This window comes from Xyrauchen texanus, chromosome 24 (genome assembly GCF_025860055.1).
Source record: "Xyrauchen texanus isolate HMW12.3.18 chromosome 24, RBS_HiC_50CHRs, whole genome shotgun sequence".
NCBI classification, from domain to species: Eukaryota; Metazoa; Chordata; class Actinopteri; order Cypriniformes; family Catostomidae; genus Xyrauchen; species Xyrauchen texanus.
Window position 1 is genome coordinate 37,861,501 of NC_068299.1, and position 10,263 is coordinate 37,871,763.

At 37.4% G+C, this 10,263-nt stretch overlaps 1 protein-coding gene across 1 annotated transcript in view; it reads right to left on the minus strand.

Annotated features, from left to right (window-relative positions):
• Positions 1-2,220: 2,220 nt before the first annotated feature.
• LOC127617766 (dystonin-like) overlaps positions 2,221-10,263 on the minus strand; it is a 101,579-nt gene continuing 93,536 nt past the window's right edge. Inside the window, 4 exon segments of the mRNA XM_052089844.1 lie at positions 2,221-2,505; positions 2,692-2,847; positions 3,780-3,953; positions 4,315-4,416. Coding sequence (XP_051945804.1) covers positions 2,221-2,505; positions 2,692-2,847; positions 3,780-3,953; positions 4,315-4,416 — 717 coding nt within the window.

The window sequence follows — 10,263 nt, forward strand, 5'->3', positions numbered from 1 at the left end:
AGGTCCTTCTCAAAAAATTAGCATATTGTGATAAAGGTCATTATTTTCCATAATGTAATGATAAAAATTAAACTTTCATATATTTTAGATTCATTGCACACCAACTGAAATATTTCAGGTCTTTTATTGTTTTAATACTGATGATTTTGGCATACAGCTCATGAAAACCCAAAATTCCTATCTCAAAAAATTAGCATATCATGAAAAGGGTCTCTAAACAAGCTATTAACCTAATCATCTGAATCAACTAATTAACTCTAAACACCTGCAAAAGATTTCTGAGGCTTTTAAAAACTCCCAGCCTGTTTCATTACTCAAAACCGCAATCATGGGTAAGACTGCCGACTTGACTGCTGTCCAGAAGTCCATCATTGACACCCTCAAGCAAGAGGGTAAGACACAGAAAGAAATTTCTGAATAAATAGGCTGTTCCCAGAGTGCTGTATCAAGGCACCTCAGTGGGAAGTCTGTGGGAAGGCAAAAGTGTGGCAAAAACGCTGCACAACGAGAAGAGGTGACCGGACCCTGAGGAAGATTGTGGAGAAGGACCCGATTCCAGACCTTGGGGGACCTGCGGAAGCAGTGGACTGAGTCTGGAGTAGAAACATCCCCGCATTCCCCAGGTCAAGCCACTTTTGAACCAGAAACAGCGGCAGAAGCGCCTGACCTGGGCTACAGAGAAGCAGCACTGGACTGTTGCTCAGTGGTCCAAAGTACTTTTTTCGGATGAAAGCAAATTTTGCATGTCATTCGGAAATCAAGGTGCCAGAGTCTGGAGGAAGACTGGGGAGAAGGAAATGCCAAAATGCCTGAAGTCCAGTGTCAAGTACCCACAGTCAGTGATGGTCTGGGGTGCCATGTCAGCTGCTGGTGTTGGTCCACTGTGTTTTATCAAGGGCAGGGTCAATGCAGCTAGCTATCAGGAGATTTTGGAGCACTTCATGCTTCCATCTGCTGAAAAGCTTTATGGAGATGAAGATTTAATTTTTCAACACGACCTGGCACCTGCTCACAGTGCCAAAACCACTGGTAAATGGTTTACTGACCATGGTATTACTGTGCTCAATTGGCCTGCCAACTCTCCTGACCTGAACCCCATAGAGAATCTGTGGGATATTGTGAAGAGAAGTTGAGAGACGTAAGACCCAACACTCTGGATGAGCTTAAGGCGCTTATCGAAGCATCCTGGGCCTCCATAACACCTCAGCAGTGCCACAGGCTGATTGCCTCCATGCCACGCACGCATTGAAGCAGTCATTTCTGCAAAAGGATTCCCGACCAAGTATTGAGTGCATAACTGAACATAATTATTTGAAGGTTGACCTTTTTTTTGGTATTAAAAACACTTCTTTTATTGGTCGGATGAAATATGCTAATTTTTTGAGATAGGAATTTTGGGTTTTCATGAGCTGTATGCCAAAATCATCAGTATTAAAACAATAAAAGACCTGAAATATTTCAGTTGGTGTGCAATGAATCTAAAATATATGAAAGTTTAATTTTTATCATTACATTATGGAAAATAATGACCTTTATCACAATATGCTAATTTTTTGAGAAGGACCTGTACTAATTGTGCAACTGTGATCAAAGAAGTTGAAAATTCACACCAAAACAATTGTGTCCACAGAATCTATTCTTTCAAATTTGGCAATTTTGGTCATGTTATCTTCACATGTGCTTGGACTCTTTTGTGAAAACTACTTTTGTGAAATGGACATGATTTTGTGAGATTCACCCAGTAATCAATATTCTGTTGACAAAGGAATGTGGCTGTACTTTCATTACAAAGTGCATTTTAGCGTTATACCAGCTCTGTCATATTACTGTAAACAAGATTTGTGATTGTTTTTTAAACCGAGTGGCAAATTAATAAAGCTCAACTTGTACAGAACTCAGAACAAATTGTTACCAACCATTTGTGACTGGACTTGACTCACTGAAACTATTCAGTTGTTCTTTGGCCAACTTGTTATTAACTGTACCTTAGACATTAGTACTTGGACATTAGTGAGGACAATAAAAACATTATATTTTCATAATGTTTCTTATGTTCATTTAAGTAAAGAATTCAATGTCAGCTTTCAAAGTGTTCACACATAAAAGCAAACTCTGTGAGTGAGAGCATATGTGTGTGTGGACATCAAGCTCTTTACAGCTTCAATTCCACATTCTTCAAGATTAAGAGAGGACATTTTTGGCCTTGTGTTGAGATTATCATCAATCATTTTTCCATTTTAGGAAACGTTGAGCGTCTGAGATTCCAGAGGGTTGGCAGTAATCTGGTGGGCTGTGTGAGACTCTGACCTGCAACAATGCATTGTCCAGCAGCTGTCTCCTCTGTGCAGTTTTTTCCAGGATGGTTCTCCAGCGCTGGTTGAGGTTCTCCAGCTTATTCTGCAGACCGCTGGCCTCCTCTCCAGCACTTGAGTCAATCAGGTCACAGCCAGCTTTGTTCACAGCTTCCACCGTACTCTTATGGGCCAGAACATCATTCTGCAATACCTGCCCAATGGAAACCAATGAGAAATCTTGATTACATGATTATTGATGAAAGCCAATCCTGAAGCTTATAGCAAAAAAAACAAAAACATCTGTGCACACATCAGGGGAGTCGGGAATATGACCGTCACTCCTAAAACTAATCAGCATATACATGGTCATTTTGAGCTTGTTTTCACTTTGACGTACATGGTGTTTTGCAAGCGCGATCTCGATGGCTTTTGGGTCTCCACATGACTTCCTCTGTTCACTCAGCAGCTCTTCAGTGTGAGTAAGCCAGGCCAAAAGTTCATCTAAAGCATGCTGGAACTGCCCAAGAGCTAATAGCGCACCCTCCAGTTTGTGCTACAAGAGATCAGGACAAAGAAAATCACAAATGTACTATTTTGAATTCATTTAGTATAGTGTAATATCAAAGGTACAAGTATTATACAGTTAAAAAATAAACTTCAAAGTTGAAGTGAGTAATTTATTTGCCATTAGCAGCACCAAACAAAATTGAACTTGTTTTGAGTGTCCCAACTGGACTGAACAATATTGGCACTCAAATGATGGTGCAAGTTTGGGATGCACAATAAGCTTGTGTGAACAATGGCAGATGAAAGGAGCATTTGAAACTTGTTGAAAAAGTATTACGTCATCATTTTTGCAAAATTCAGCGAGAACTTGCACACTAAAAACTTACTCCACCACTTTCTACTTATGTAGGCCTTGTGGGTGGGGAAACGTAATATTAATAAATAAATGCCCAGTTTTCACAATCAAATGAAATACTGAGAGATAAGCCCTGCCATATATGAAAATACATCCAGGTCACCCTTTTTGACTAATGAAATTTCATGACTTTTCCTAGGTGTTTTGATTATCAGATGCAGAATTTTAAAAGTCATTTTTATTCAGACCAATTCACTAATGATTCATTCAAACTGATTTATGATAGTTTTGACCCGTTATTGGCCTAAACGAAGGAATCTCTCACAAATCAGACATCATGGCAAGTTTTAGGGGCCATTCACACTGAATACATTCCATGACTTTCCCAGGCCAGGAAAACACTATTTTGTTTTTATTCCCTGATATTTCCAGGTTTTCCAAGACCGTGGTAACACTGAATCACAAAAGTTACATAAAAATGCAACATAAGAACTCAAAATCAAGTGGGATAATTTACCTGTTTACTTTCTTACAAATTCCTGGGGTTATTGTTCATACTTTTTGGTACATGTTATCCAAAGAAAAGACAAAAAGGTATTCTTAATTTCTCCCAGTTGTCTGACCTGTCTGTTAATAATCTTTTTGTCCAGGTTGTCCCAGAGCATCTTCAGCTCATTCATTGGCTCCAGGATGGGACTGCGGTCATCTTCCTCTAACACCTTCTTCAGCAGGACTCCGGTTTGATGATTCAACCTCTCCATCTCGATCTGCAGCTGGTACGCCTCACCTTTGAACTCCTAAACACATACACACACACCATAAAAACAATTGTTACATGAAGTTCTGTCAGGAATTGCTCACAAAGGGAATATCATACAAAGAAGTTCACCTCACCTTTAATCCATTTAAAAACATTAAAGGTTAAACATTAACAATTGTGCAGACTTAAAGCAACTGTGTAAGATCAAAGGAATTAATCGCTCCAAGTGTAGACACAGCTGCTATGTACTCTGGCAGGTCAATTCTACTCTAGAAACAGTGAAAAGTGAATGGGGCTGTAGATAAATAGCTTTATGCTTTCAACTGCATTGACTGTGACAACAAACTCAGGCTCACGAGAATGAGAAAATCTCCCACACACAAACAGTAAAGCAATACCTTCAGCTCCTCAATCTGTTGTTTCACTGTTTCCAGGTCTGTGCCCACGGATGACATCGAGTCCAGTTTGCCTTCCATAATATCCACAGAGTCAAACATGTTCTGTAGAGGAGGGAAAACTATTGTTATACAGAGAACAAAATCCAGCTTTACATAGAGTCGAGTTTCACTTTTAGCCCAAATACAAAAGTGGCTAACTAAGACAACTAACAATGTAATGAGCAAAACTACAGTGGGCCACACCTAAACCAACTCTACTCAAATCTGGTGTTTTGGGGAAACAACTAAAGTACAGATATAAGTAGAAGTGGAACTGTTTGATTTTAGAGTTGAAACAATTAGTCGAAGTTCTCGACAATGTCGACAAAATGTTTTGTTGTCTAATAGTCTTTGATCTCATTTAACGTAACATGAGATCACATTAAACTCTAATTATGGCACACGAGAGCAGCACTGCAGTTCGCACCTGACTGAGGGGAGGAAGAATTACACAGATCACAGTCCAAATGCACTCTAAACTTTCTCAGCTTCAGGTGATGTAGATCGCAAAGAATGAGGGAATTATACAAAAATACCAAATAATAAATACAGAATCACTCTCGTTGTAGAATAAGCAGAGCCGGAGCCCTTTAAAGGAAACACCCCAGCGTTACATATTTAATGCAGTTATATCTAATGTATTATAGCTTTATTAAAGTACATATAATACGGAAGCAGATCATGTAAATAATTACAAACTCCGTAACTGGCATTCTCTGTGCGGTCAGCACCTCTTCTATGAGTTACGCAAATGTCCCGATCTAAGGGAGAGAGATTGAAACTGCACCCGGCAGAGGCGCACTCTGTCGACTCTGTCTCTCGAGCACACACGCTTAATGCAGCTAGATTATAACGTGATGGCTCACAACTTATTGAATCATAATATATGTCACTGTGCATTTCTTATCTTGAAAAAAATTGGCAATACGCAGCTTTATCATTAAGATAGAGTTTGTTTTTGAGAGTTAAAGATGGATCGAAGTGAACAGAAAGGTGAGAGAGGTAGTCATCGCCCCATTATACACTGCAACAAAATACATTTTTGATTTGGCTTGCTTTCCAATATAAATATCTAAAACCCCTTACATTTTCTTTAGCAGCTATACTGCAGAAGATTTTTTTTTTTTATCTGAGAATGTTGAATATAATATTAAAAATACAAATATTTTTAAATATCTAAAAATCCTTTAAAAAAAGATGCATTACCTGAGAGGCTGTTATGTATACCTTGTCGTGTTTCACCGTTGCCCTTTGTTTGTCATTTTTGTCACTTTTGTAGTTCCGTAGTTCTCACGTTTGTCACCCTTTTAGTTCCATAGTTTTCTTGTCAGCCTTCGCGTTCTCTGTTCATTGTTTTCACCTGCCCTCGTTAGTTGTCTTTGGTTTTAGTTTATCACCTTGTTATCATGTTTGAGTTCTGTTTGTTCATTGGTTCTTGTCTCCCTATGTCCATGTATTTAAACCCTGTCTGTTTGTTTCGTCGCTGTCAATCGTTGAATGTTGTTAGCCTGGTATGTGTTCCCTACCCTTGTTTTCAGTGTTATGTTTATTTCCCCATTGAGGGTTTTTTTCCTTTGTTTTGCGTTTGTTCCTTTTGTTAATAAAAGTAAAGCTGCACTTAGATCCGCTCTCCTCGTCTGCCTTCGCTGTTCTCATTCGTAACAGAGGCAGCATATCAGATATTTAGACTTGCTTATAGAGAATAGATCTTGAATATATTTTGTCTTTACTGCACTGGCAGAAGTATAACCAAGAGAAAAAATACACTTATATACAAAATACACTTAAATTCAAAATTCACTCTCCCAAAGCAATTCTTAACATCTCATATACTGTTTCTCATGTAAATGTATCTTTTTTTAAGGATTTTTAGACAATTTTAAATGGAAAACAAGAGAAAACACTTGATAACAATATGATTTTTTGCAGTGAATTTCTTTACTGAATTAAACTTAATAAAGTAGTTTTTCCCCTTTAATTCAGTAAATGTCATTTAGAGGTATTTTTAAAAGATGATTTTGTTTTATTTTTAAGCACGTTTAATACAAACTTTTAAGTCAGGGCACAAGCTGAATAATCGTTAAAAGCAAATGTTTAATCAATGCAATAATCGCCAAATAGTCGAATAATCATTCTAATAATCGTTAGATTAATCGATTATCAAAATATATGTTAGTTGCAGCCCTAGTTGATATTCATTCTGATTTCGTTCTAAGAGATAAAATGACTTTGATTATGAGACTAAATGAGAAACAAAATAAAGAATCAGTGCAGTAAAATGAATCAGCAACTTCCTATCAACTAATCAGATTAGGGTTAGCTAAAGGTCTATGATTGTTGAACAGTGATGTTGCTCCAGGAATATGTCCTACTTGGCTAAATCAGGGGTTTTCAAACCTTTTGATGCCAACGACCCCTAAATAGGATGATCCTTTGCAGGGCAGCCCCTTCCTAAAATATAAAGGCAGCTATATATTGTCACAAATAAACGGGGTTCCCACACATTTTGAACAATACATTTTCAATGCAATCACATGCATGACTACTGAATAAAGTCAAATAATATACAAATAATAATAATAATTGTGATTAATCACATAATTGTTGCACATTATTAAATAAAGAAAATACACAGTATGTGTATGTCTGATTTGGGTGATTTGTGTGGATGAAACTCGTAGCAGAATATATAGTATTGTACATTCAGACACTGTATGGAGATAGAGTTCTGCTGCACCTGTGATGCGGTCTGTAAGATCAATGATATTTATTCATGAGAAAGACAAACTGAATGGGGCTGTAGATAAACAGTCAACAGAGATCAAAGCATTATGCTATGACAATAAGCATGACTATGTGAAAATCACTCTTTGGAGGAATCTCAAGTAATCTGTAAAGAACATGTCCAGGTCATCCTGTATTTCAGCCCCAAATCAGAATAAAGCACTAAGAAATTATTATTATTTCTTTTTTTTTACAAAAAGAAAATGAATCCCATTTGTAGGATCTTTAATGGGATACTGTGTCAACTCAACCAGATATCTCCGGCTAAATATATTTCCTTTGATAATAGTTTTTTTTTTAACTTGTGATAGAAATACATAAATTATGATAAAATCCAATTATTAAATGTCATGGATCAATATTTTCTGAATAATCTATAATTTTGTTGAGTGGGTGATTTTGGATCAAGACTACAGGTTAAAAAAATAATCTTAGAAATGTAGGCTCGAATCAAAATATATTTTTCCTCTGAAATGGTTAATTATTCCCCAGATAAAAAGAAGATATAGATTTCCATTTTACCCAGAAAACAATTTAAATTCCCACTTTGATGTATTTAATTACCTATATTTTTTTTAGATCAATCTACTCGAAATCACCTTGGGCTGCTTGTAAGTAACATGTGTGTGTATATATATATATATATATACACTGCACATTACACTAACGCACACACCACAAACACACACAACAGTGATTCCGTGACAGTGATCAAGTGATGGAGAAAGGCTTAATGCAATCTGTTGTACCAAACAAGCTCAAAAGGGACTTGTGACAGAAATCAAGTACTTTGCAGCATCTGTAAGGCACAATTTAATTACCACAGAAGCACATCGTCTTAAATATTAAGAAAACGCAAAATGAGATGTTTTTGTCTGCAAGCGTTTTTCATGTGGAGTTCAAATCGACGCATGACGATGGCGTAAACACCCTGATGCAAATCGTGAAAGCGGCTTCTCAACTGGTGTAGCAAAGCGGACAGTCAGAGTCTACTGGCTGGTTAATATTGTGGAGGAGAGTTTAAGAAATTAGGGTGTGTGTGCTTGTCATCTGTGGTCCCTGCATGTATATATCAGACACTGTTCCATGAAGATCTCGTGCATGTAGATGTAAGTGCTTTTTCCAAAATTTTCGGTTATTTCCTTTTAAAGCCACACATAGCGGTCAAAGTTTAAACTCTTGTCTCGTGCAGCAGTTGATTGACAGGTGAGGGGTGCTGCTTCGTTGCTATCTGGGATGCATCTGCATGGCATTTACATCTCAAATGTGATGTCATTACATTTTTGTCTACCTCTGTATGTGGTTGGGATCTGATCTGACCCCCTTATTTAGAACTGACCACTTGTGATCGAATCATTCGAAACGCATCTTAAAGGGATAGTTCACCCAAAAATAATTTACTCACCCTCATACAATCGCAAATGTGTATGACTTCCTTTCTTCTGCAGAACACAAAAACTCCAGTAGTTAAATCCATATCTTCAGAGGTGATATGAGGGCGTGGGTGAGAAAAAGATCAATATTTGTTATTTTTTGCTAGACATTCTTCACCTGCCCAGCAGGGGGCGATTTGAATAGAAGAATGCGAATCACATGTTTCTCATCCACACCTATCACATTGCTTCTGAAGATATTGATTTAACCACTGGAGTCTTATGTATATTACTAATGTATATTACTTTTATGCTGACTTGTGTGATTTTCTGAGCTTAAAAAATTTGGCACCCATTCTCTTGAATTGTATGGACCAAAAGAGCTGAGAAATTCATCTAAAAATCTTTATTTGAGTTCAGCGGATGAACTATCCCTTTAATACCAGTTGTAAACGGGGTCTAAAATGACTCCAGCCAAAGCTAGCCAATGCTATAGAATGACTTCTGGTGGAAGAAGCACCCACATCTGTTTCCTGTGTAAGATCACTGGGAAAAAGTTGGATAGAGGCAAATCTAAAAACAAATATGTGAAAAATCGCAATTACATTTTTTAATCGACTGACAGAACTAACATGTATATACATACACACATGGAAAGAAATTGGTACTTTTATTCACCAAAGTGGCATTCAACAGATCACAATGTATAGTCAGTACATTAATAACGCGACAAATTTAATATAACAATTTGAAAAGTTTCAGAACTTCTTAAACTACTTCAAGAGTTCTAATAAAAAAATCCTCCATCGCGAGCAAAGACAGCTTTGAGATCCTTGGTATTCTAGCTGTCAGTTTGTCCAGATACTCATGTGACATTTCACCCCACATTTCCTGTATCACTTGCCATACATGTGTCTGTCTTGTCGGGCACTTCTCACGACCTTACAGTCTAGCTGATCCCACAAAATCTCAATGGGATTAAGATCCATAACACTCTTTTCCAATTATCTGTTGTCCAATGTCTGTGTTTCTTTTGCCCACTCTAACCTATTATTTTTGTTTTTCTGTTTCAAAAGTGTTTTTTCTTTGAAATTCTTCCCATAAGGCCTGCAACCCTGAGTCTTCTTTACTGTTAGAGATTGTGGCAGGGTGGAGGGCGGACAGGTGTGTATGATCACGTACTCGCCCCGCCTCCGCCCTGCCACATACATGAAACTGGTGTTGAGCGAGTAGAATTCAATGAAGCTGTAAGCTGAGGACATGTGAGGCGTCTATTTCTCAAACTAGAGACTCTGATGTACTTCTCCTCTTGTTTAGTTGTACATCTTAAGACATGCCAGTCTATTACATACTGTGGCAACTCAAAAACAAACACAATGTTAAGCTTCATTTAATGAACCAAATAGCTTTCAACTGTGTTTGATATAATGGCAAGTGATTTTCTAGTACCAAATTAACAATTTAGCATGATTACTCAAGAATAAGGTGTTGGAGTGATGGTTGCTGGAAATGGGGCCTGTCTAGATTTGATATAAAAAAAATAAATAATTTAAATAGTGATGATGGTGCTGTTTCTTACATCAGTAATGTCCTGACTATATTTTCTGATCAGTTGTGAATGCCACTTTGGTGAATTAAAGTACCAATTTCCTTCCTAAACAGCAAAATCTGTACATTATTCCAAACTTTTGGCCACAGAATGTGTGTATGTGTGTGTGTGTGTGTGTGTGTGTGTGTGTGTGTGTGTGTGTGT